The sequence below is a fragment of the Bactrocera neohumeralis genome, chromosome 4 (genome assembly GCF_024586455.1).
Source record: "Bactrocera neohumeralis isolate Rockhampton chromosome 4, APGP_CSIRO_Bneo_wtdbg2-racon-allhic-juicebox.fasta_v2, whole genome shotgun sequence".
Lineage (NCBI taxonomy): Eukaryota > Metazoa > Arthropoda > Insecta > Diptera > Tephritidae > Bactrocera > Bactrocera neohumeralis.
In genome coordinates, this window is record NC_065921.1 from 65034171 (window position 1) to 65062165 (window position 27995).

Sequence of the window (27995 nt, forward strand, 5' to 3'; positions counted from 1 at the left end):
CAACAGCGTAGAACAGTGTGGAAAACTACTAAGCGAATTTATTGTGTAAGTTTCAATCATAGTTTATTACTATTTTTAATTGGTTTAGTTTTTTATTTCTTCCAATATATTTATTCAATATTTATTTTGTTTTACCAAATAATGTCATTTATTTAAAATTGGTAACGCTATTGCCAGAATTGTTTTTGTTTTCCCCATTGGCGCTTTAGGCAGCTGCTTCTCATCAGTCGATCGGTGCGAGCGCGAGAAGTTTCATCGAATTGACAATTAGTTTGGAGCGAATTTGAATTGTAATAATAAAAATATGAAAGGACTACATTTTGTTAACATAATAATAATCGGTTTTATTTTAAAATAGGCGCAGTGAAACATCCAAATAGTATTCAATAAGGGGAGATTGCTGTGAAGTGTTTCATATTACGAAAATGGCGAGCCTAATGCGTGTACCATCGATTTTGGCCAAAAATGCAGCGGCAATGGTAAGTTAAACATCGATTGTAAATCTGAGGGGTAAAGCTGTATGACGAAGAGTCCATTATCCAGGCTGGGACAAAATAATTGCATGCTTATATATATGCATTAAATAGTATTAGAATTTCGCTTTTTCATGGGGTTACACAACCATTATTACACATTAAGCTCAAACATAGCATTCTCCGAATATTCGGCGAGGGGAAAAGATAATTTCGGTTGATTATTGCACTGAAAAAGCAATGCACAACACAAAGGAAGTACTAACCGTGGGATTGTGAAATTTGTTTGTTCTATGATATTTTTTTAAACAATTTTCTGGTGAACATTATCGTTAAGGGGCTCGACTAATTAGAAAAAGGGCCACGGTAGCACCAATAGACCGCATGCTTTCACAAGTGTACTGTGTCAGTGTATACGGAACGTAGTGAGTGGTAGTGACGACGACTGCGGCTACTGCGACCAACGAAGAAGCTAGACGGTGTTTTGTTATGTAACTTTTTTATGGGAATTTTTTACAATTTTACTTTAATAATTTTTAATTTTATATAATATTTAAACATTTCATTGATAACTTAGTGCAATGCTTACGTCGCTTTCAATTTGCGTGTATATTTCAATAAGTTTTTATTTGCATAATCAGTCATACGTGTTGCGCCGTATACATAACAATGTGATTTATTTTGGTGTATTTGGGGAAATATGTATATATTATATTTAGTATAAATGATGGAAACAACTTAAAAAATGCATTATCATTCTCTTATTTAGTTTACAATATTCATATTGGTACTATTTTCGAAGGTTTAAGGTACTAAAGTATTCATCTTAAGTCTGTTCTTTTAATTAAGGTGTGTCCATTGTTGATTCAATTTTTTCCGATCTAAAAAATTTTACAAATTTTTAAACAGATGTACAGCGGTGTTCATTAAAAAAGCAGTGCAACAGAAGCATAAATTTATAACTTTTTTTTTGTATATTCCTTTCTGTTAGTTGCACATAGTCTTTGTAGAATGGAATATAGAGATAAGTAAAAAGTAAAAACCTTTTTTAATTTTTTAACCGATTATATGTACACAGCTATAGTTGGGACTGATCTATCAAAGGATATAACAACATTGTGTATGCTTAAGAGCACTATCAGTCGATTATCTAAATTTGTTCATAATATATGCAATATCAGTGAACAACCAAAAATGCGTGATTGTGCACAATAATATCAAAAATGTAGAAAAACTTAACAAATTTAACGGTTTTTTTTTTCTACATTTCTCTTATTTCCATATTCCATTTTATAAAAACAATGTGCAAGCGATCAACTAAAGAATGCAAAAAAACATTATATACATATTTTAATTTTTGCTCCACTGCTATTTTAATGAACACAACTATACATGTTTATATATATATATATTTGTTTATTGTTTAGCTATTTATGTATTACATATATGTACTAAATGATTAGCAGGAACATTATTGGTTTAAGTGTCTAATTATTAAAATTACAACGAAGTAATATAAAAGAATGTTTAAACATTTAATTTTTACTAAATATGACACTGTGCCTTGACCTTCAATACAATATACGTAAAGCCGCTGGAGGGCTCGATTTCCGATTCCTCATGCCGCTTTTTCACCACTTTACTATATACATATCAGCAAGCTTTGTATTGATAATCAGTATCTTGCGGGTAATTCTCTTTGCCTATCACTTTCGTTGATTGTGCTCGCATCTTCCACCACAATTAAGACACTACCTACATATGTATATATTCCACTATTTTTTACGATGTGTGTGTTGTGCGTGACGCAGCTGTTTATTTAATATTTTTTATAATCGTTTTATTGTTAGTAAAACATTAACTTGTGAATCTCTCATTTCTATATAGCGGTTTATCACTAAGCGTACATTAAAAAATTTCCAATCTCAAGACGTGTCTATCCGCTTACAAATTCAGAATTAATCAAATTAGTCATTTTTAAACATTCAATACAAACAATTATACATACATATGTATGCTATGTATATTCCTTAGAAATTTTTAAGTACAATGTTCAAAATGTAGTTGTTTTTTACCGCTCCGTCGTTTACAGAGTGTTCGACACAATTGTCTCGTCCGATATAGCCATTTGGTGAGATTAATTTTTAATTGTAATGGGCACGTCAATATAGCTATAAATCTCAAGATTATTTATTTAATGTAGAATATATTATGTTTATTCATAAAGGTGGACTACATATATATAAAGTATACATGTTTGTATGTTGGTTTAAATATCATAAAAAAAAGGTTGTCAGCTGATTTAATTCCGCCCCTCTTTACTACGTGGCAATGCTTTTTTTATTTTAAGTGATGAGTATTTCAAGTATTATCTAATAAAAATAATAGTTAATTTTTAATCTGCATATCTATCTTTGGTAGTGCTATGTTAATGATGAAAGTTCAATAGCCTTTAATGTACTAATCACACGAATCGAGTCGGCCTAACCGGAACAGTATCCGATTTGTATTAAGCATACATTTGCATTGCAGCTAGTGAATACATTATATCCCACCAGTTCCAAGCTAACCCGTTGTAAAAATTGTATATAGTTATAGCGTACTAGTTAATACTTATATTAATATACATACATATGCATATATATGTAGGTATTAATGTGCAAACGTCTGCCGGCGACTACTTCTACTCGAATCTGTTTGATTAATATAGTTAAATATTGGCATATATATACATATGTATATGTTTATATTCATTTGTAATTTTACTATTACACAGCTCTAAGTGATGCAAAAAATGTTATTATATTTAACCGTCGTATCAAGATATTATTTCGTTGGGCTTTCCGTTGAAAAAAAAATGAAACTAATAAGTAGTATAATTAATTTGATGTTTTGTGAATAAAAATTGCTTTGTTATTCTAATATGCCATACTTAAATCGCTTAGTTCAATATTATTGCTTTAATTAAGTGTAATCAGGATAATTTCATCGTTATTATTACATTTTGTTTAATTTAAAATCGAAAGCTCTTCACATTCGACATCAAGCGTTTTATGAAAGCTTCAAATTTATGGAAATCGGGATGTATCAAACAAATGTTTTTCATCAACATTCATGTTATTCATTTTAAGAATAAAAGGTGTGTGCATTCAGATTAGGTAGATCTAATCATTTAGGATTGTCAATGATTATTCGTTTCAGAAGATCGTGATCTAAGATCAAATATATTGCAATAGAATTGCATTAACTTAAACTTAAGCAATACAAGTTTATAGATGTGTTTCGATCGCTAAAATAGAGTTTATAAATATTTTTAAACAAAGAAACAAAATTATTACTCAATATTAAGTTGTGCTAAAAAAGTTAAGTTGCGTTGCTTAGTTCTATCGCATGCCCGCATTTATATAAGTACATAACTTTCGATAAGCGTGTAAAGAAAAAGATAAGAGTTGTGATAAATCGCATATTTGCGATTAAAATAAAACCAATTCAGATGGAAAGGGTATTCGGGTGCAGATAATTGTCGACTCTTTTTTGATATCATCATTAGGAACACAAACGAAATTGTAATTGCATTTTACATTCGAAATAAATTGTCACTAAGTTAGAATATTTTCGTGTTTTAACAAAATGAGAGATATTAACGGCGAATAGATAGATACCTAAACATGCAACCATGAAAGCGTGGAGAGTCAATACGAAACCGTTTACTTAATTAAATTTCGTAGTAAGTGTTTATTGTTGCTACATTAAGGAAAAAAGCTTAAATAACACATGAAAATTATATATACATATATATATATACAACTATTTATCTGAGGAAAAAGCAACGCAGTTCATTTATAAAACGAGCAGAGGAATGATTAGTAAAAAATTTGTTTCGTAATTATCTTTCGTAAATAACATACCTATGATAGAATAGTTTTAAATAGAAATAGAGCTAAGTATTTTCTTAATTTATTTATCACTTCACAGTAGATAGTTATAAGGTTTAAGTATATCTCATTGTAAATCGAATTGGGAAAGCTTGGTGAAGTTTACTGACATTTCGTTCGTACGGTTGCATTGTTTTCGAGCGCATTCAAAGCATAAAACCGCATTCGAGTAGAGAGTTTACGAAAAAATATTAGAAGCAAAAAGTTTTTTTTTATTGTATTTAAAATTTATTTACAACTATTTATGAAAGTTTAATTCATCCATAACTGTTATTGGTTTTTATATTTCCAGCTACGCACTGCCACTGTAGTGCCACAACGTGAACTGCACATTACACATGGCAAAAATGATGCCAAAGTACGCACTGATGCCATCTCTAAAGAGTACCCGATTGTCGATCACAGTTACGATGCCATTGTTGTTGGCGCTGGTGGTGCAGGTCTGCGTGCCGCTTTCGGTTTGGTGGCTGAAGGTTTCAAGACAGCTGTTATCTCCAAACTCTTCCCCACCCGTTCACATACAATTGCCGCACAGGGCGGTATTAATGCGGCGCTCGGCAATATGGAAGACGATGACTGGAAATGGCACATGTACGATACCGTGAAGGGTTCCGATTGGCTGGGCGATCAAGATGCGATTCACTATATGACACGGGAGGCACCACAAGCCGTCATTGAATTGGAAAATTACGGTATGCCTTTCTCGCGCACACCCGAGGGTAAAATCTATCAACGCGCTTTCGGTGGCCAAAGTTTGAAATTCGGTAAGGGTGGTCAAGCGCATCGTTGCTGCGCCGTAGCGGATCGTACAGGTCACTCGCTGTTGCACACACTGTACGGGCAGTCGTTGAGTTATGATTGTAATTACTTTGTCGAATATTTCGCATTGGATTTAATATTTGAAGATGGCAAGTGCAAAGGTGTGTTGGCACTGAATCTGGAAGACGGCACACTGCATCGTTTCCGTGCGCATAACACCGTCATTGCGACCGGTGGCTATGGACGTGCTTTCTTTTCGTGCACATCAGCACATACGTGTACTGGTGACGGTAGTGCAATGGTCGCACGCCAAGGCTTGCCCATACAGGATTTGGAATTCGTGCAATTCCATCCGACCGGTATCTATGGTGCCGGTTGTTTAATTACTGAAGGTTGTCGCGGTGAAGGTGGCTACTTAGTGAACTCAAAAGGTGAACGTTTTATGGAACGTTATGCGCCAGTGGCCAAAGATCTCGCTTCACGTGATGTGGTGTCACGTTCAATGACCATCGAAATCATGGAAGGACGTGGTGTTGGACCCGAAAAGGATCACGTTTTCCTGCAATTGCATCATTTGCCACCAGAGCAATTGGCTCAACGTTTGCCAGGTATCTCCGAGACCGCAATGATCTTTGCCGGCGTAGATGTGACACGTGAACCCATCCCAGTGCTGCCAACAGTGCATTACAATATGGGCGGCATCCCAACCAACTACAAGGGTCAAGTACTGACCATCGATGAGAACGGCTGTGATGTCGTAGTGCCCGGTTTGTATGCCGCCGGTGAGGCTGCCAGCTCATCTGTGCACGGTGCCAATCGTTTGGGCGCTAATTCATTGTTGGATTTGGTCGTGTTTGGTCGTGCTTGCGCACTTACTATTGCTGAAGAGAATAAACCCGGCGTGCCAGCTCCCAGTTTGAAGGATGTGAGTGAAATTTGCATTTAGCTGAAATATTTATCTCTTAGTCAAGTGTAGTTTAAGCCTTTACAAATTTTTTTTGTTGGTATGATCTACAAAATTATATTTTTTTTTCATAGAATGCTGGTGAGATGTCCGTTGCTAATTTGGATAAAATTAAGAATAATAATGGCAAGATTACCACCGCCGATTTGCGTTTGAAAATGCAAAAGACAATGCAGGGTCACGCTGCCGTGTTCCGTGATGGTCCCATATTGAAGAAAGGTTGCGAGAAGATGGTGGAGATCTACAAAGAGTTCCAAGATGTCAAGGTTGTTGACAAGTAAGCCTAAATTAGCAATTTCTCTCTTGTGTTGCTGTGTATACTGAGTTTAAGTTATCGCGTTTAGATCGAATGTGTGGAATTCCGATTTGGCGGAAACGCTCGAATTACAAAATCTTTTGGCCAACGCTCAAATGACTATTGTTGCAGCAGAAAACCGCAAAGAATCGCGTGGTGCACATGCGCGCGAGGACTACAAGACGCGTATCGATGAATATGTAAGTATTTGTTATTTTGGTTTTCGTAGCCTTTTTTTACTCAATAATTTAAACATACAGGACTTCAGCAAGCCAATTGAGGGTCAACAGAAGATACCATTGGACGAACATTGGCGCAAACATACTCTGACATGGGTGTGCGGTGATGCTGGCGATATCACAATCAAGTACCGCCCGGTCATTGATAAGACTTTGGATGATACCGTACAAACTGTGCCACCAGCAATACGTTCCTATTAATTAATATTTAGTAATTAAATGGATCAACGTAACCATCAACACTACAAATTGCGTAGGAGTGGCGTATATTTGTATTCACATGTCATCTTTAAGTAATTCGCTGAATGATCATTTTGACGTGAAAAGTTTAAACGCGCTGAATCTATACAACCATATTGAGATAAGCTATATAAACGGCAAACTAAACACCTTCCCTTTACACTATGAAAATTATGTAATTTATTCACGAAATGCATATAATGTTTTCTGCCCTCCAAACCGCACATAGGCAGACATACACCCACTTATTTACACGCAACAATTCTAAAAGTATCTTGCAATGTATACTTAATGATGATTTTTAGGAAGAAAACAATCAATTGTGTTTTTATTTACTTAATAGTTTTATTTTTTTCCTTAGCATATAATTAAAAGCGGTAAAGCAAAGTGAGTCGCCTTAACGTAACGCATTCGTTGAAAAACATCTAACACTGTCTTTAAATACTTTAAAACTTCATGATATTCTGCTAGAAGTGGTGTGTTGTGTATTTGTAGTATGTTTTTTGCTACTTCTAGTGATTTGTTAAAATTTTATTAAATTATATACCTAAACATAAAAACAAAAATATTTAACGATAAACAAAAGAGGAAGGAAAAAATTGTAAATGAAAGTTAATTAAATAATAAAGAGTCGATAATGAATATTTTTAAATTGGAAACTATTATTTATTTTTTTAATATCAGTAAGATCATTTCTAGTTTGATATTGTTGAAGCGTCAGAATGTATTCCTTGAAGAATATTTCCGAGTTGACAGTTTTTGACGGCATGAAAATCCGGAGTCATTCCGGTAACGTCGACCCGGCGGTCGTTGGAACGGCAAGATTAAATTTGATCTAGATGTTTAGTCATATATATTTTTACAAAATCTAATTCGAAATTACAATACATTTTCTAAGTAGTAAATAGATAGAAAAAATTGACAAAACTAAAATAACAACAATAATAATGTACTACAATTATATACTGTCCACTTTTCAACTTAATGTGTTATATAAAAACAGCGACTTTATTCAACCTTGAAAAATATGTAAATTTTCCAAATTAAATTTCAACTCCTGCAATATATCCTGAGCTCCTTGGCTAAATGCGCTAGGTCCACATACAGCCACAAAACTTGCATATTCTGGTGTGTTTTTCGTTACTAGCGGGGCGAGTAGCTCGTTGCATATCCGTCCACGTAAACCCGTCCATTCTGCGTCGGCTGCGGAAAGCACATTCACCAATTGGAATCTACATATATTGTAATGTACATGTATATATTACAAACGTATATAACAAATACTTTAATATTGTTTCTACCACAATTACTGCCTCACCTCTCATCAGTTTTTTGCAGCTGTTCCAGCTCACTGTGACACCATATGTCTGCGGGTGTTTTATTGAAGTACATTAAACGTAAATAGTCGCTGTAAAAGTCAAAAAGTGTGAAATTTAACGTTGGTTATTGCTTTTAAGTTCAATTATTGTATCTTAAAAAATATAGAGTTTGCTAAAGCAATTGTTAGTGATTGCTGCATGAGAAAGGCTCATATATTTATTATAGGCGTGGTCAAGAGAACGTCATGCCTATCACGAATATATAATTTGTACCACATTTATGTATTTAAATATATTCTGAAATAAGCTTGAATATGGAAGACTTAAAGCGTAAAATTTGTTGGTTAATATGCATTTTCACTCACATTCGGTTTGCATTTCGTTTAAGCAAATGCTCTATTAAACTTAGCATAGGCGTCAGACCACTGCCAGCAGCGATAAGAGCTATTTGACGATGAGGCAGTAAACGTTGTAGATGAAAATTGCCATGTGGTGTTGATAGTAATAACATCTGACCGATTTGCTTCTGACGCAAATGTGTCGATAGTATGCCCTCAGCGTAGCTTTTAATAAGGAAATTTAAATTTGTACTATTGATTTCATTGTCAGTGCGAGGTTGTGGCAGAACTTTGCCTGGAACAGGTGTGTAACTGCGACGGGTCAATTCGCCTGTGAGTACAAACATATATGTAAGTATATTTGTAAAAATTTTACATGAATATTTTCAAAATCATTATTTTCTTTTATATTTAGAACATTTATATTCTTACCATTTATTAGCGCCGCCACAGTCATGTGATAGCCAATGGGTAGCACCATCAATGTGTCTTGTATGCCACGCAAGCATAACACGAATGAATCATGATTAAAATCCGTACATTTTACAACTTCATATTCATACTCCAAATCCTCCGTTTCACCCACTACACCTTTCGATACAGTGTATGATCCATACGTTGGCCATAAAGCAGGCTCTATTTTAGTGACCGATACTTCGATTTTACCTGTCTCACTACCAACACGCACCGACTTCGGTGGCCAATCTACTTCGTCATGCAGCTGGAATTCAAATATATGTTGAGCACTGTTTATTTGCACCTGCAATTGTAGGAGCTTAGCACATTTTTGGCGCAACAGCAGACCAGGATTGCAAAGTTGGCGAGTATAAATGTAGATTGTGAGGTCTTGTCGTTTCTGTATCCAGTCAAAACGTGGTACAATTTCGGTGTTTGTGTTTACTGGTTTGTTACTGGACGGTATTTCAAAGTTAGCTGTGGGAACTGGTGTTCTCCCTTCTGGTATGGAACTCATTTTGGACAACGTACGCAATGGACCAACAAAGCATTTCACCAACAATTGTTGATAGTTTACCCAGGCATGTACCTCATCAAAGAGTTTTGTGGCATCTCGTCCAATACCACGCATTAACTCGTCAACACCTGATTAGAGTTAAGAATTAAAAATTCTTTTGGTTTCAAAATGGGCATATTTAACTCACCTCCAGGGTGAAAATCCATGTAACGCGTCACATTGTACACCTTGCCACGTATCGCCATCCAAGCATCCTCGCGAGTATTATGTCGTGCCAACTCGTCGCTATTTACAGGCGTCACACGCCCACCTGTGCCTGCTAAGTCTATACCTGAGTTACCAAGTCGTATCCAATCCATTAGAGAGTGACCAGGCTTGAGCGCGCATTTGTTACGTGGATTGCCAGTAGCGGAACCTGCATTAAGTTTTTGTGGTGCAGTGTTTGCTGGAGCTAGCATTTGACCGACGGTTGTTGTTGTTGGGGGTTGCAGATTGCTCATTGATGATTTCTTATTAATATCGGACATGCTGTATATAAAACTAAAGATGGAAAAGAAAACATACTAGCAATTTTATAAATTTAAGACAAAAACATACAAAATATTACTCTAAGATATTAAATATACTTCAATTAAGTAGACGTATAATTTTTATTTCCTTTTTTGCATTGCCAGGCCTTATAAGAATACGTTTCCGTTATTATATTTCAAAATAGTATGGCATCTCATTTCCGTCAACATTCCTATACAACATATCGGCCCTTATGTATGTATATCTGCGTATTTTCCCGACAAACATTATCGTGTGAGTTTTTTCACTTTAGCTCAAGAAATCTTTATGTTTTATCAATTAAAAAATAATAGTTCTGCTAAAAAGCTTTTACTTGCTAAATAGTCTGGCAACATGAACCAATTTCAACAACGAGTAAACGTATATTTTATTGTGCTTTTGAGTGCTCGTTCTTCACAGCTATTCTGCGTGTACAAAACTAGCAGCAGCTAGCAGTTATTTAGTTTTTAACGAATCGTTGTACTAATGAAATGTGAGTTAGATTTAAAAAAAAACAAAATAATTATATAGATGTATATTTGATTTTTCACGGAATCGCTTATATTATAAATATTTTGTAATTAATACTTTATTTGTGTGTGATATAAAATGAAGGGTGCGGAAAAGGAAGTTGGTGAAAGTGAAAAAAGAGTAATATACCGGCTTCGAAAAACTTGTGAAATGTTTAATGATTTTTAGTGAAAGAAAGAAATAAAAAAGGAAAAAACAAAATTTTCAAAACTAAATGCAAGTGCTATGAAAAATAAACACTATGTCGTTTGACCATACATATTATGCAATATCTTGGGAACTACTACTAATATTTAATGACTACTTTTCCATTTTTCCATATCCACCTACAAAAGATTTTTACATATGTATGTACATACATACTCTCTGCAAGTTTAACAACGTATTATTGCTTTGTATCGTATATTTCGGTTCATCAGCTAAATAGAATATGTTTTGCATATCATTTTATGCTAAATGATTTTTTAACTAAGCTTTCTTATGAACATACCGGGTATGTATGTATGCATATTTACTTGTACAAATCAATTACAAGCAAGGAAAAAGCCGGGTGGCACTTGTGCCAATTTGTTGTATGAAAGTAAAAGTGAAAGAACTCAAACGTGACCTTAATAACTGTCGTCCATATAAGGGCGGCAATATAAAACATGTACACCATATGTATATATGTACGTATGTGTATCAATATATTGTGTACATATACATATGTATGTATGTATGTACATACGTACAATACAAAATTATTTTAGTGTAATTGTCTCGTAGCTTATAACTATTCATCTACCAATACGTATGATAAATATGTATGTATATTTGCATGCAAATGTACTCCTTTGTAATACGACCAACCGTGACAAGAAAAAATAAAAGAACAGCGGTGTATTAAGAAACATTACTCAGTTTTAATTAAAGGCGTCAACAGTATATTTTGTTAGCAAATTAAATTTTCCAAAGTTTTCCACGCCTATTAACAAATAAATAATTAAAATCCGGGCAAACAAATTTTTTTTTCAGTCCCTGTGTATAATAAGCAATATCGTTTCGTTTAATAGTAAGAGACTTCAGAATGATTTGATTTAATTTTTATATGCATATATACATATATTTAATATTTACGTACATATATACATATAAATATACAATTATATTAAATATATTATTAATCAATACAATCAATCAAGCAATAACCTTTCGGCGTTTTTCTTTAGAGCATTTTCTTCATAAGTATATAACTTGTTTCCTTTATTATTCCGCATATGTATGTATATACATACATATATGTAAATGCTCTTTGGTTTCAGATCCAATTTTATCTTATGAAAAGAAAAAAGTAAAGTAATAAAAGAAGCTAGTCAGCCAGCTTTGTTTATTGTTTATACCGAAGATACTTATAAATAGTTGTTAAGCAATACGAGAACACAAAGCAATTACATTGTCATACATATGTATAATTACATAGTAGCCTGATGCGCAACAATTCAATGGAAAGTTTCCAGCAACAACATAATAAATGTCAATAGCATTAAATAAAGTAGCACAAAAATGTACGGTGTCAATTTACATACATATGTATGTACATATGTATATGTATAACATTTGTGATTCTTTCAAAAGAAAACTTTTATAATGTCACTTTAGTCTTTGAACTATTTACTAATCAGAACCTTTTTGCTTATACATACATATGTGTACATAAAACTTGTATTTCCGGAATTTTCATCTCTTTTTTTATAAAAAATGGTGTTCAAGCAAATTAATATGCTGTAACTTAATATTTACATACATACATGTGTATTCATTTTAAAAAGATTATAGAGTATGCGTAGTCTAGCATGGTAAAATAAATAGAAATTTTTTGAATATTATTAGCGAAAACACAATGTCACGCAAATCCACGTCAGTGCAATAAATGGCATTAACACTTTTATTGAATATTCGTGAGCGGGGGACTAATGCTTTAATGTTAGATAATCAGTCAAAAAGAATTATTGAGTGGCCATTTGTGTGGTCAGTATGCGTGTGAAAGTTAAATCAATGTGCATATGTAGGCATATGTGCAAACACCAAAAATGTTATGATTTTTCGTTCAATCAAAATAGCATGTAAGTTAAAATTGGAAAACATTAATTTTTTTACTGAAATTCGCTTTGTTGTGCACGCGGATTTAAATAAATGAATTATATATATGTATATATTTACTGGTTTGTCATAGCTTTTTTAATTTTGAAATAACGCTGCCATTATCAGTAATATAATATGTTACTACAGCCGCACCCTACCAATGTTAGAAAAGAACAACATTTTATTGTTATAATGCCAATATTTTTCTATTTACATACATGATAAGATAAACGCAACGAAACCAAATGTGAAAAGGAAAACTAAAAATAAATTTTACCGGCAAATATGTGGATTATATTTTTTATGTAGGCCCATACATACATACATGCATATGTATTTATGTACATATAAACACACATTTCTATAATCTTTACTTAGTGATGCATAGCTTCAGAAAATCTTGGAATAGGAACAATGTCACTATTGTGCTTCTAATACTATGTTCGGACCGACATTGAAAACACATTTGTATGTTCTGGAATCTAAGTCGTTCGACAATGTGTATTTTCGATGAATTTTCACTGACAACTATCAATCTCTTGTTCTTGCAAGATTGCACGATGACACACAGGCACCGATTATAATGAGTGGAATGTAAGTTTTCAAGTAGTTTTCAGCGAAAACTGTGTTTTCGTTTGACATATTTTATATGGACGAAAACACAAGTTTTCGTGCGAAAACCAGTTTTTCCCACGAAAACATGTTTTCGTTGTCGGTCCGAACGTAGTATTAGAAATTAAATTCATTAATTTAAAAAAAGGAGTACTTTAACGTCTAAAATAGTTAATTTTTTCCCAGTAAAAATAAAATATATGTATAAAATTAAAATACTTAAAATAGTAATTGCAATGAGGTAGTTAATATATATGAAATAATAAATTATTAATAATTCTGTATTTGATCATTATTTAGTAACTATTGATGATTAGTTTATTTCAGGTATTACCATATTTTAAATTTGATTTAGTTGATTTATTTAGTTTTATTACCGGTTATTATAGTCCAGGTAGAAAATATAAGCAAAAGTCGTTAAGAAAATAAACACATTTTTGTATAAACTAAATTATTTCCAATTTCTTCAAATCATTACTTATTCCTTTGCTGGTATTATGAGTCCAAATTTAAATACTAAAATGGACTCAACTCCGGCATATTGATAGATAATGAATGCACCTCTCTAATTATCCTATACCTACATTAAGAAAGCTACATTACTTTGAAATGGTACAATGAAAGTTTAATATATCGTCAAAGTCAGTTATGATGTTTTGATAAAAATTATGAAAACTTTATTTTCCATGGTTAAGAAATTAAAAAAATATCCAACCCTTTAATACAAATTCATAGTAATCAGTGCCAATGATTTCAAAGCCCCTCCCAATCAAATTGTTTTATAGAACTACAGCTAAGGCATATACCATAAAAGAATTTTTGAAATAAATATCCAATTTTTAATATCCAAAGGAATGAACCAAATCAGAAATAAATATTTATGTATTATATATAAAAAATGTATCCTTTAAATATATTCTCATTTTCGGAGTTTAATTATGACACAATAAATATTTTTGGAATAACTTTTTCTTTTAGTAAATGGCAAAAAAATTACAATTGTACGTATATTTGAATATAATTTTAACACTAAGTGAATTTGTATTCGTAGATATACATATGTACATACATACATACATATATATTGCTACTTTTGACACATGACGACTACAGCCGTTAAAGTGCATTTAAATCGTAATACAGATACATATACATATATGTACGTATGTGTGTATATCCGTGCATAAAGATAACATGTACTCTTAACACTTGTATCGAGCGTGCAAACAAATCTTGGTGGCCAACTGCCCATGCATCCCGAAAAATGCATACAAGTGGAAAATGTGATTAAAATTATAATAAATAAAGGGTTTCACAATCAGCACAGAAGTAAACTTAAAATAATTAACACAAAATCATTTCACGATCGTCGTATCAGATTTTTTTTAAAGCGGCATATTACAATCTAAGGGGTCATCTAAAATTTTAACACAGTTGACAAGCTGGTATGAATAAGTAACAGTAGAAAAGCATCTTATGGTGTTCTAGCCGGAATAATTTTTAATTGTCCAAAAAGTTTATGTAGCATGTACTAATGGATGAGTATATGTACATATCGTCACCTAAAATGCAAAATAACGTAACAACATTTTCGGAAATTTACAGTGGCATGAATGAAACACGAAATAAAATGCAACACGAGTGAAAAAAATATATTTATATTAGTTAAAACTGGTTTACATCTGAGCGCAGAACCTGACAAGGTTGGTCATATGTAATATTATGTATGTAATTAGAAGCAGTGAATCGTAATCAATAAGACACCCAATTTCGAATTTTTTTATCATACGTTATTTTGCATTTCAGGCGACGATATGTATGTTCATGCACTTTAAACACAGTTGGGGTACTCACAACGTGTCATAAAGCATGGTAAAATCATAAATTTTTATACTAGTTTAAAATATTTGTTGTTGGATTGCATACTAAAATTCGTTTACGCAAATACAACTCTGAACGCTATGTTTTTGGATCGTTATAACTTATAACTTTATGAGACTATGTGAAACCTCTAAGCCTCTCACTTCAAATCAAAGGGTTGGTATTAATATTTCTGAGCCAGCAAAGGAATAAGCAATATTTTTTCGGTTTAAAAACGCAGTGATTATTTTCAATCAAAGTTCTCTGATCGCCATTCACTTGGGAGTGGCTAGAAACGATTCTTTTACACATGGCTCAAGCAGCTCACGACTTCCGGTCTTTTACCAAGTATCCTCTGGGTAGTCTAAGAACATCCGTTCGAAGGCGCGCTAAAGTGAGAAGGCGAAACATCCCCTACATAGGGTTGTGCGCTGGGTTTGGGACCCGCCACGTAAAAAACTCTACCAATGAAAAACTACCAACAGCCTCGGATGAGAAACCCCCCTTTTGATGACGACCATGGCAAACGAAATAAGGACTACGATATTAGGGCATGCACCTGGAATGTCCGGTCCCTTAATTGGGAAGGTGCCACTGCCCAGCTGGTTGATGTCCTCGTGAAAATAGAGGCTGACATCACCGCCGGCCAAGAAATGCGATGGACGGGACAAGGACAGAGACGAGTAGGTTCTTGTGGCATTTACTACAGTGGCCATATAAAGGAGCGCAAGTTTGGTGTGGGATTCGTGGTGGGAAGGAGACTCCGTCGCCGAGTACTATCATTTACTCCGGTGAATGAACGTGTAGCCACAATCCGCATCAAAGCGAGGTTCTTCAACATATCGCTGACTTGCGCCCACGCCCCGACGGAAGAGAAGGACGATGTGACCAAAGATGCCTTCTATGAGCGCGCTTATGAGAGCTGCCCCCGTCACGATGTCAAAATCGTGCTTGGCGACTTTAACGCCAGGGTGGGCAAAGAAGGTATCTTTGGCACTACGGTAGGTAAATTCAGCCTCCATGACGAAATATCAACAAATTTGTTGAGGCTGATCGACTTCGCCGGGGCCCGAAACAGTGGCGTAGCTACAACTTCGGGCGCCCGGGGCCAAGGATGTTCTGCCGCCCCCCTTTATCTACCTACCTACAAGTTTTTTGAGGTGGTTCGAACAAAAGTGAATTTTTACAAAATATATTCGATATTAATATATAAAATTTTGGAATTAAAAGCCACGCAAATTCTGAAGTTCCAAAATTCTCACAGTACGGTTTTTGAGGAAATTGATAGTAAATTTACAAGACATACGTCCTACTTTTATTAAAGAGAGCGAAGAAAAACGAAGAACAAATTGGATTTTCGCCAGAAAAAGTTTTATTATACATTTCTTCAATGGGACTGGAAGCCTACAAGACGTTAGCGACAGCTTTAAGAATACTACTCACTATACCTGTATCAGTTGCATCTTGTGAAAGATCTTTTAGCAAACTTAAATTGATCAAATCTTACTTGAGATCGACCATGAGTCAGAGTAGACTGTCCAATCTTGCGATTCTCTCAATAGAATGTGAAACTGCTTCAACTTCAAATTACAATGATATGATATGTGATTTTGCAGCGATCAAAGCTAGAAAAGTGCATCTTTAAGTTCTATCACTATTTTTAAGAAAGATTTAAGCCAAAAGATATAAAACAAATTCAAAGACTGAAGAATATTCGAGTAAAAAATAATATTTTTCATTGTTATTCAGATTATTACATTGTGAGTGTACAACTCTTTATCTTTTATAATAAATTTTGTAATAAAATTTGTTGAAGTATTTTTCTGAATATTAAAAAAACAGCGAAGATCGTTTTTCCGCCCCCAAGACGTTGCGCCCGGGGCGACGGCCCCCGTCGGGAAGAACCTCTCCGAGCCATTCGATATCAAACGAGGTTTCAGACAAGGCGACTCCCTATCGTGCGACTTCTTCAATCTGCTGCTGGAGAAAATAATTCGAGCTGCAGAACTTAATCGAGCAGGTACAATTTTTTATAAGAGTGTACAGCTGCTGGCGTATGCCGATGATATTGGCGCGGGTGGTGAGCCGTTAGTTCTGCTTTCTCTAGACTGGACAAGGAAGCAAACCAAATGGGTCTGGTAGTGAACGAGAGCAAGACGAAATATCTCCTGTCATCAAACAAACAGTCGTCGCACTCGCGACTTGGCTCTCACGTCACTGTTGACAGTCATAACTTTAAAGTTGTAGATAATTTCGTCTATTTTGGAACCAGCATCAACACCACCAACAATGGCAGCCTGGAAATCCAACGCAGGATAACTCTTGCCAACAGGTGCTACTTCAGACTGAGTAGGCAATTGAAAAGTAAAGTCCTCTCTTGACGAACAAAAACCAAACTCTATAAGTCGCTCATAATTCCCGTCCTGCTATATGGTGCAGAGGTTTGGACGATGACATCAACTGATGAGTCGACGTTGCGAGTTTTCGAGAGAAAAGTTCTGCGAAAGATTTATGGTCCTTTGCGCATTGGCCACGGCGAATATCGCATTCGATGGAACGATGAGCTGTACGAGATATATGACGACATTGACATAGTTCAGCAAATTAAAAGACAGCGGCTACGCTGGCTAGGTCATGTTGTCCGGATGAACGAAAACACTCTAGCTCTGAAAGTATTCGACGCAGTGCCCGACGGGGGAAGCAGAGGAAGACCTCCACCCCGTTAGAAGGACCAGGTGGAGAAGGACCTGGCTACGCTTGGAATATCCAATTGGCGCCACGTAGCGAAAAGAAGAAACGACTGGCGCCCTGTTGTTAACTCGGCTATAATCGCGTAAGCGGTGTCTACACCCATTAAGAAGAAGAAGATTATTTTCAATGGTTATTCCTATTTACGTCTATTAGTTTGAAACAATTTCAAAACTAATTTGGCTAGTTCGATCAAAATAACTGTGAACCCACGAACCTTGGATTGGCAAAAAATCGACATGTGAGAGCAGGATTGGCCTGTCGATGCACACCTCTATTTCTATTATTTAGCAAAAACCAGTTATACAAAGTTTTCAAAGCGGTTATGAATAAATTTTTGGAAGTATGTACAGAGCAATACGTCATAAATTTCAATGGGGACTTCAAGTGGACAAAATACGAAACATGTTTAGCAACGCTCGTATAAACGGAGTGTCCACATTGCCAAAGATTGTTCGAGCTCATCTTAACTTTATTATTTATCTATCAATTAGTTTTGATCTTTGAATCGGACTCGGGCACTTGACGACGGAAGTCAACAACCGATACATATACAAATTTATGCTAATTTGCGCAAAATCATGCAAACAAAAATGAACAGCATACCCAACAAGTCAGCCATATAGTCGGCAAATATTGTAACGAGACTAATAATATATACTTTAAAATAGACAATTGCGAAAAAACGGAATTTTCATTTGCCAAAGGTGTTTTTACCAAACACAAATTGTGAAATAACAAACGCAATTTCATAACTTTCATCAATGACGTGAAATAAATACACTACGTAGAATTTAATAAATGCCACTAAACTAGTTTTACACGCTACGCGCAACAAGTAACTATACTTCATAATCTATGCATATGTAACTACCTCTACACTAGGTGTCTTGTAGCTTCTCAATCAGTCATGCGGAATTTTCGGGTTTTCATACAATACATATTCCAGCAACATCTAGCAAAGCGTCAGTAACAACCCGCCAGCCACTCACACGCTCAGCGCGTCAAGCACATTGCTTTTTGGTTGGCTGCTCGTTCATTCGTTCGGCAACGACAAGTGTGCCCACTACTCTTCAAGAATGAGGAAATCTGCTAGGCACGGGATTGCAGCCTTTGGTATGCGCCGCAGACAAAGCTCTTTACATTCAAATACACACATACAATATAATACAAATACTACTATATTCAGCCGTTGTAAATATACATATGTATGTAGTATGTGTGTAATCCCTGCTGCTGGTTTATCCATAATTTCTCCGTATCTTTTATTTAATTCAGTTCCATTTGAGTTTTCGCTTTGCGAGGTTTGGTATTCCTGCTTCATACTGTTCATACAATATAAACAAACATATATACATAGTATATACTTAGGTATGGACAAACACATATGTACTTATCTAATAGTATAGTTGTGGCGAAAGGTATATACATACATATGTATGTTTGTGGTGCTTGTGTACGACTTTTGGAACTTTGGGCAATTCTATTGTAAACTCTTGCATGGCAGCATTTTTTGTTTGTTTCGTATTTTTGTTGCAATTATTTTCTTTGTTTGTGTATTGTATAATGTATATTTGTTGTTATAATGCTGTTTGGTTGGTTTAATTCATCTCAAGCCTTTGTACGCGAACTAGAAGTGGTGAGTCAGTGTGATGTGTTGTTCAAATAATAAACACAAGAACATACATACATACATATGTATGTGTGCAAATATACAAAAGTTTATTGAATAACAAAACAATGCATGCGCGTCTGTAAATATTCTACAAAAATTCGCAATTTGTCAGTTTACCTGTAATCAGATCCGTGTACCTTTTAAAATTAATATACATATGTACATACATATACGTAAGTGTGTACATATGCATATGGCTGCAATTGCACACCTCGCAGTGAATTTTAATAGTTTATAGGTGCTTAATCATTGCGCAATGAAATTAAATCGATACGGTATGAAAACATCATAGAAATTCATTAAACGAATGGAATGATAATGTTACGCTAGTATAGGATATGTGTTTTCAATATTAAGGTGTACCAACAGTGTGTGGAAACTGAAATGTTTTATGCCTGGTCCATATAAACTTTTTTGTATCATCAAAACGTATATAAAAGGCGAATCGAACCGTATTAAATCAAACAAGCTCTGATCGCATTAAAATTGTACAGCAAGAAATTTACACGTACATAGGTAGAGATATCGTTTGATAACACACTCTTGGATAACTTTGTTATAGCTATATACGTATGTATGTACGTATGTACATGTTTTGACAATAAAACAATAATCAGATGTAACGAGTAGAGGGATGGCAAATATAGGTCGATTACATTGCTTTTAATGAGAACATATAGTATGTAGCTCTGGTGTACGTCCACAGCAACTTTCGAAAATGTTTCATTTTGTTTGAAGAAGAACAATTAGATTTCGGCAACTATATTTACCAGCGAAAATTACACAAGTAATTTCAACATAAGTATATTTTCTCTCTTAGAACATTATTTTTTTCTTCCCTCGTTTTTTGAATATGAGAATGTATATTTGTTGTTTATAATAATTAATGTTTGTTTTTAAATTATAATATTAAACAAGAATTTGTTTTTGCTTTCTCAAAGTAGGTCATAAAAAAAATTTATTTATTTTATTTTTCTTAGAAAAATTAAAATTTACAATAGTTTATTTACTGCCTTTCGGAACTAAAATAGTTAATATGTACATACATATATACACCTGCGGCCACTCACAATTTACCATTCAATATTTTCATGTATTTATAGCGGTAGCGATATGTTATTTATCAAAAATATTAAAAATTAAAAATAAAACACATTCAGCTGTAGACCAAATAATTTGAAAGACTTAAGACTTACAAAATGAGCTCGAATTTTTTTTTTTAATTTAATATATACCATAATTAAAATAAATGTTTTCTTCTATTTTTTATAATTAAAACACATAGTTTAGTCGCGTTACTAATTTAAAAACAATAAAATCAGCAAAGAGAAGTTAATTTGTGTTTTATTCAGTAAACGAAATAAATTATGGACTAGTATTATAATTAAGTAATATAATATAATTTACTATTACTATACATATATTATATATGTATGTTTGTATAATTATTGTATTATTTTGAAGTACGGTTTATTTATAAAAGTGGAACAATTATTTTCATTTCAGCACACAACTGATGCGTAAACATTCAGCTGGAGAATAACAAAGTAAAGATATAAGAAAAAATAACAAACTACAACAACACTACCACCACTAGTACATATGTACATATATTATAAACTCAAGTCTACTGAAACATTTCTTAACCAATTTTTACTAAAACCTTTAGTATTTTTTATTACGACTACTAGAAATATAGAAACTTTACACAGACGTCGAATGGCCACAGGCATATAATACAACAACATTCCGCAATACTGCAAGGCAGTTCAAAATCCTACAAATCAATATACACTATTGAAAGTACAAAAATTCCATTGTAAACATTTAAATAAAAATAAAAAAATTAAATCATAAATAAAAGGTTAAAAACATGACGGAAACTAATGCATTTAATAATGATGAGAAATCGAAAAGAAGTCGGCGGCACAGTAGTCGTCGACACAGCACCAGCAGCAGCGTTAGCAGCGGCAAAGGTGGTAAACGGCACCGCGCACGTAAAGGTTGCTCAATCGGCGCATTCATTGGTCAACTACTCTTCAATTTTATTAGCAAAATCATACGCCTCATATTCCAACTGATCTATGGTGTAAAGGGTGAAACTATGCCTACCATCACTGATCCCGTTTTGCTCGAATCTGCCACATCGCTAGCGCGTAAGATACGCAAAAAGGAGGTGAGCTCTTCCATTTATTCTGCGTATATGAGAATTTCTAACTTTATTTTTTTTTAACATTTTTCGGAAAAAATAGTTGTCGAGCGTGCAAGTAATGGAATCATTTATACGCCGGATTAAAGATGTAAATCCGAAGCTCAATTGCTGTGTGGACCATCGATTTGATGAGGCGCTGAAAGAGGCTGCCGAAGCTGATGAACTCATCAAATCCGGCAAATACACCGAGGAGGAATTAGAGAAGACGAAACCATATTTGGGTGTGCCAATATCAACTAAGGATTGCATTGCGGTGAAAGGTTATTCGATTATTTTTATTTCTTATGAATTTCGTTATTCGAATGTTATGTATTATCAAGAGTTAATCTTTTAAGTTCCAGTTATTTATTTATGTTTAATTTAGTATACAGTCGCAGTTTAGAATTGCTCTGTATACGCGATGTCATATTTTACACCGATGAATATTGAGCAGAACCAGGAGTTATCAAACTGAGATTAGCCAGATTGGGATAACCAGTAAAAAAATACTTAAAGAAAGAAATGTAGTTCACATTCTTGCTCGTAAGCCTTAAGTTTCCTGGTAAAATTCAGTCACGCTTATTTATTTTAAAATAGAACTTTGTAAACGAACAAACTTCAATTTTCAAATCTCCACATGGTGGATGAATTTTGTGGGGAAAATATTTTATGTTATCAATCCTAAAACTTAAATTATTTCAATATTATCGGACCTTACCGGAGTTAATATTGAAAGTAATATAAGTATGTGGTCATTGTTAAGTAGATGCATAATGCAGCAAAAATTTAATATTTAATTTCAAAAATACATATATTTCGATAGTTATATAGTAGAATAAATCTTTCACAACTATTTTCAGGTCTTCTGCACACTGCCGGTCTGTATGCACGTAGAGATGTGCGCGCTACTGAAGACGCCACTGCCATGTCATTGATGCGACAGGCAGGTGCTATACCCTTCGCGATCACAAACATCTCGGAAGTCTGCATGTGGTGGGAGAGCAACAATGTCGTGCACGGACGCACGCGCAATGCATACGACTCAAATCGCATTGTCGGTGGTTCAAGCGGCGGTGAAGGTTGCATACAATCAGCAGCCGCTTCACCTTTTGGTCTTGGTTCCGACATAGGCGGCTCTATACGCATGCCAGCATTCTTCAATGGTGTGTTTGGTCATAAACCCAGCAAATTAATCGTTTCCAATAAAGGCCAATTTCCAATGCCGTTCACCGATGAGCAAAACTCGTTTTTAGGTATTGGGCCTATGTCACGTTTTGCTGAGGACCTAAAGCCCATGCTGCGCATTATTGCTGGCGAAAAGGCCAAGGAATTGCGTTTAGACGAGCCAGTCGATTTGCAAAAGGTACGCTTCTTCTATCAGGAGAGCGATGGTGGCGGTCGCTTGGTTTCGCCTGTGGACCCCGATCTTTTGACTGGCATGCAACGTGCCGTACAACATTTGCGACAGAAATTGAAGCCTGTTTCGGTAGAAAAGGTACAATTGGAGCAATTTCGTCAGTCGACTATAATTTGGTTTGCCAATATGAAGGATGATTCAGGCTATACATTCGCACATCAACTGGGTGATCTCAAAGTCGCTATAAATCCTTACTTGGAGCTGGTAAAATGGGTATTCGGAGCTTCCAAGCATACATTTATTGGTTTGATAACCGCAATTATGGATAGAACGCAAGTGCAATATGGTTCGAGCAAATACAAGCATATGGTCAAGAAGCGTGATGAATTGCGTACCGAAATGCAAGAGCTACTTGGCGAAGATGGTGTTCTTCTCTATCCTACACATCCTACCGTTGCACCATACCACAATGAACCCATCTTCCGACCCATCAACTTTTCCTATACAGGCATTGTAAATGTATTGGGTTTCCCCGCCACTGCCGTGCCTCTGGGGCAACTCGGGAGCGAAGGTGTGCCTTTGGGCTTACAGGTGATTGCCAATTTCAATAACGATAGGCTGTGTCTGGCAGTTGCCGAAGAATTGGAACGCGCTTTCGGTGGTTGGGCGCGTCCCGAAGTGAAAGTTTAAAAGTAGTTCTAAGCTTGCCGATGTCACAAGATTAGTTAATATCTAATTATATAATGTTATACTACCTATATTACTTATGTACATGTAAAGTTCTTAAAGTGAGGTTTTGTTTTTATATATGTGTAAATATTTGGAACAACGCAGGCATAGATATGCATACGTACATATGTTATGAAAAGAAATTATATTTTTTATGCAGATTTAATGAGATTTATGCACGCCAATTTGTATGTATTTATGTGTACGTGTGCATGTCGAATTGTCTTTGATATACAACTTAAATTATATACGACTCCATAAGTAAGATGTAATTTAATGAATACATATATACACGTAACTTTACATCCATATATACAAGTAACTGTTAAGCATTTAAATGCGTTAAATAGACTAACATGTTGGTATTGCAATAAGTTACCAGTAAACTGTATTTAAATATATACGTGAATTTGTTTGTATTAAAGTAAATATTTTTATAAAATAAAATATGTATGTGTATCCGTAAAGGTAGAATTATTTACAAGGAAAAAGTGCTTTTTGTTACTGAATATATCTTCTTAATTGGCGTAGACACCGCTTACGCGATTATAGCCGAATTAACAACAGCGTCTCTCATCCGAGGCTGGTTATAGCTATTCACTGGGGGTGTTTTTTTACATGGCGGATTCCAAACCCAGCGCACAACCCTATATAGGGGAATATGTACAATAATATAAAATACAAAACGTTATTGTATTTTCTTGACATGACCGATCTTATTCGTTTGTGAGAGCGCATCTGAAGAGAAGAGACGCTCTTATAATTGATTTGGGGATGGGTATTACTGAAATATATATAAAAGGCAAAATGTGATATTGTTTTGCGGACAGTTGGGATTGGTACAGTGTAAATTTTTAGCTTTTCCTTCCCAAAGGATTATTTTCCCCATAATAAACAAGGCTGTTAAACTTTATGAGGATAGGGTTTCGACATTCAATCAAAAAATTTTCAAACCAAACGAGAGTAAAATAGCTTATAATATATATATGTATATATATATATAATATAATAATTTGAATTTCGACTTCAAAATATACTATCCGATAATGCAACAAAAAAACCGATTTTTCGAAAATTTCGCACTGAGATTGGCTAAGAGGATTACATGTATGAACGAGCGATTTAAAAACTCATCTCGAGATTTTATTGAGTTTAGATTCGCTATCCATCGTAAGAATGGTTCATATTCCGCAATATTGTTGATGAAGCTAGTAATTATCAATTAAAAATTCTTCATAAAAATATTATTTAAGTTTGCCAATAGCCCATAAATGACATAATGCATATTTTTTCGTGATACGAGTTGTAGTTTTTATTAAAAATTATAGTGAATTATTTCTAAAACTAAAAAAACATTTGAAGTGTACAATTATAATTAAGGGTAAGGAAAATGCGTTTTAACCCATACAATATTTGTATGCGTTGGTTGCATGCAAAATCATTTCAGTGTAATATTAATTACTATGTTTTGAGAGTCTATGTATGTTTAAGTCGTGCTATGCACATATTGGAGAAATAAATTATACATATGTTTGCGTAAAGCATTTTTAAGGGAATAGTTAGCAGTAGGAACTTAGCGGCAATTCATTGTTTGAAAAAAGTGAAGCATAAAACTAATATAGCCTAATATTACAGGGTTAAAATGTTGCTTTTTCACATTCCTTTTATAATGTATGTTCGTATGTATATGCTCATTGTATTTTAGTTACATATATTTTATATATGGTACTCGATATATAAGAATCCCTTTGCATAAAATTTAAATTATGGTTTAATATAAATTTTTTTTTTATTTATTTTATACCTTTTCAAAAGGATTTTAGTTTGGAAATTAGAAAGTCTACATTTTTCAAATCGATGTTTTCTCGAAATTTTTATATCTTGTATTATCTTACATACTTATAAAACAAGGTTTTATTTCAAGTCAGTAGATTATCATTTTTAACTCGGTGTCACTGCAATTTTTAATACAGAAGATACTAGTTTACTATTTTCGTTTATTTCTATATCTATCCCTGTGCTTTCCTAATATAAAAAAATAATTACTTTTTAGCGATCATTTTTCGTTCGTTTCTTTAACAGCCGCTATCAGATTATATCTCACCGTACATTTCGGTGCAGTAAAGCCTTTAATTTCTTCATCTTACGTAATTGTTACAGAATTGTTTATACCTTTCCTCCCAATGATTGAATTAATTTCAATAGTTCGGATCGTTTTGCGCTTATTATATCCTGATGTAGTGGTCCTACACCCTCCACACACTCATATCTGTTAACATAGTCGGCTATGTTGTCTGTCATACATATAACATGTATGCCACAATCGTATCCATTTGCTTGTTGCAAGCAACGTATGGGTTTTATATGGCATTGGCGGCAATTCAAGGCAACTTTAATTTGATGTACGAATTGTTGAGATGCTAACGAGTTATTGTTACCCCACGAATCAAAATGGAAGAACGTCTTTTCCGGCCGTGAAAATACCAAGAGTGACCAGTGTGTACCACCCGCTTGTGTGGATTCATTGTCGTTGAGTGCAAAAAAAATAAATTGTTTTCGTGGCGCTTCCAATTGGTTGAGTACGGTTTCCAATTCGTCATCATCTGTTAGTTTCATACATTGTGTTACTTCCGGAGCGACAAACAATAAATCCGGATTATTTTTGTATTTTACCTTTTCCAGGTATTCATAATAAAATGAAAGTATTTGGTCGTTCAACCAATGCGGTCCTTGTAGTAATTGTACATCGCTCATACGAAGGCATGTGTCGTTAAAGCTAAGCGCTATAGGATCGGCGTGCGTGTAGGAACTCATTTTCACCGTTGCTTCTCCCAATGTCCGAGTGCTACCTCTGCTCTTGCACTTTAACTGCCAATTCCCTTGATTTAGTGTTCTCTTCTACACGTCGTATGATAATGCTTTAGGCTTGAGATAACTTTTGTCAAGTTACATTTACTTTTTCTTTCTGCTGCATTAATATCGTTGTAAATGTCGTCAAGGCGTTTCAAATCATTCATATACATACACAAGTATATATACATACATATATAAATTATCGTATAGTTGTGGTTTGTTACATGAAAACATGAAATTTTAATATGAATAGTTATTATTAACGGCTTTTTCAATAGTTATGAAATTTTGATTGCTATAACACATTTTACCTAGTTTGATATTGTACGCAAAACAGCTTTGCAGCTTGCTTTTTCTTTCAATTTCATAAAATATATAGAAACGTAAACTTAAAAACCACTTTTACTTTTTTGTGGACAATTGCTTTTTGCGAATTAAAACGCAATAAAAAGAACAAAAAAAAATGCAATTCTCACTCTTCTATTTTGTTCTAGGCTTCGTTTTTTGCATCAAGCAATGCGGGAAAATATATGAGGCTATAAACGCCGGTACGAATTCAAGCGGCGAATTAATAAATATATGGCAGCTATGCAATGTGCTTGTTGCCAACCCTTTAAGAATGGCGAAGGTTAATATATTACACTTTAATAAATACTTTGATGTTTATGGCTGAATGTCAAAAACATCTGATTTATAAATCACCAACGGCAGTAAGAACACTGTTGGGTTATGAAATGCTTAAAGGTAATCTGATCCCTATAATTTTCGGTCTGAACATGGTATAACAAGAGGTTAGCTTCGAATGCGGATTAGAAACTTTAGAGGCTTTACAATTGTATTTTTTTAAATTAACTTAGCTTTGTTAAGTGAGTTTTTAAAACCTAAAGAACTGTGGCGTATGTAAATAAAGTTTACGAAAAGTTTAACATCAATAATATTTTTACTAATATATAACTTTCCTTTAAATAAGAATATAGGCAACTCTAAGCAAAAAGATACCAAAACAAAATTCAAATTGGCGAGTGTTCTACACTTGCTTCTCCATCCGCGAAAAGTGAAAAAATATCAAGGGCAAGAATTGTAAAAAATAGCAATGTCAATGAGAGTGTCAGGAAAACTTACCAAAGTTTGTTTGATTATTATTGCACTATACGGAGTCTTATTACACAGATTAAAACCATATAATTATAAGCAAGTACTTTATTTATATAGTGTATTATGATGACTTCTAAGA

General features: G+C 34.1%; 4 protein-coding genes and 1 long non-coding RNA gene across 12 annotated transcripts; 3 read left to right on the forward strand and 2 right to left on the reverse strand.

Moving 5' to 3' along the window:
• The first annotated feature begins 182 nt into the window (after positions 1–182).
• On the forward strand, positions 183–7564 carry LOC126756237 (succinate dehydrogenase [ubiquinone] flavoprotein subunit, mitochondrial). The gene is made up of 6 exons (XM_050469164.1): positions 183–290; positions 359–479; positions 4701–6092; positions 6206–6408; positions 6476–6626; positions 6687–7564. The coding sequence occupies exons 2-6, from the start codon at positions 426–428 to the stop codon at positions 6864–6866; spliced, it is 1980 nt and encodes a 659-aa protein (XP_050325121.1). The 5' UTR covers positions 183–290; positions 359–425; the 3' UTR covers positions 6867–7564.
• On the reverse strand, positions 7382–10356 carry LOC126756245 (cytochrome b5 reductase 4). 3 transcript variants are annotated; one of them, XM_050469182.1, is made up of 6 exons: positions 10162–10356; positions 9723–10075; positions 8995–9663; positions 8590–8893; positions 8224–8313; positions 7382–8137 (listed from the first exon to the last, which is right to left on the reverse strand). In XM_050469182.1, exons 2-6 carry the CDS (start codon positions 10060–10062, stop codon positions 7918–7920), a joined length of 1623 nt encoding a protein of 540 aa, XP_050325139.1. In that variant the 5' UTR covers positions 10063–10075; positions 10162–10356; the 3' UTR covers positions 7382–7917. The 3 variants fall into 3 exon arrangements, with proteins under 3 accessions (XP_050325139.1, XP_050325137.1, XP_050325136.1); XM_050469180.1 differs by having other exon boundaries at positions 10143–10356; XM_050469179.1 differs by lacking the exon at positions 10162–10356 and having other exon boundaries at positions 9723–10136.
• Positions 8058–8544, forward strand: LOC126756267 (uncharacterized). The gene is made up of 2 exons (XR_007666564.1): positions 8058–8148; positions 8234–8544. It is a non-coding gene; the product is annotated as an uncharacterized LOC126756267 (long non-coding RNA).
• A 155-nt stretch (positions 10357–10511) lies between the features above and the next one.
• LOC126756242 (fatty-acid amide hydrolase 2-B) lies at positions 10512–24375 on the forward strand. Of its 4 annotated transcripts, none has more exons than XM_050469176.1 (5): positions 10559–10577; positions 21138–21178; positions 21323–21807; positions 21884–22103; positions 22683–24375. In XM_050469176.1, the coding sequence occupies exons 3-5, from the start codon at positions 21505–21507 to the stop codon at positions 23867–23869; spliced, it is 1710 nt and encodes a 569-aa protein (XP_050325133.1). In that variant the 5' UTR covers positions 10559–10577; positions 21138–21178; positions 21323–21504; the 3' UTR covers positions 23870–24375. The 4 variants fall into 4 exon arrangements, with proteins under 4 accessions (XP_050325130.1, XP_050325133.1, XP_050325132.1 ...); XM_050469175.1 differs by lacking the exon at positions 10559–10577 and adding an exon at positions 19225–19327 and having other exon boundaries at positions 21301–21807; XM_050469174.1 differs by lacking the exon at positions 10559–10577 and adding an exon at positions 19225–19327.
• An 819-nt stretch (positions 24376–25194) lies between these two features.
• Positions 25195–27990, reverse strand: LOC126756261 (sentrin-specific protease 8). 3 transcript variants are annotated; one of them, XM_050469208.1, is made up of 2 exons: positions 27884–27990; positions 25195–26876 (listed from the first exon to the last, which is right to left on the reverse strand). In XM_050469208.1, the coding sequence occupies exon 2, from the start codon at positions 26720–26722 to the stop codon at positions 26075–26077; it is 648 nt and encodes a 215-aa protein (XP_050325165.1). In that variant the 5' UTR covers positions 26723–26876; positions 27884–27990; the 3' UTR covers positions 25195–26074. The 3 variants fall into 3 exon arrangements, with proteins under 3 accessions (XP_050325165.1, XP_050325164.1, XP_050325162.1); XM_050469207.1 differs by lacking the exon at positions 27884–27990 and adding an exon at positions 27073–27300 and having other exon boundaries at positions 25195–26873; XM_050469205.1 differs by lacking the exon at positions 27884–27990 and adding an exon at positions 27073–27300.
• Positions 27991–27995: the final 5 nt, after the last annotated feature.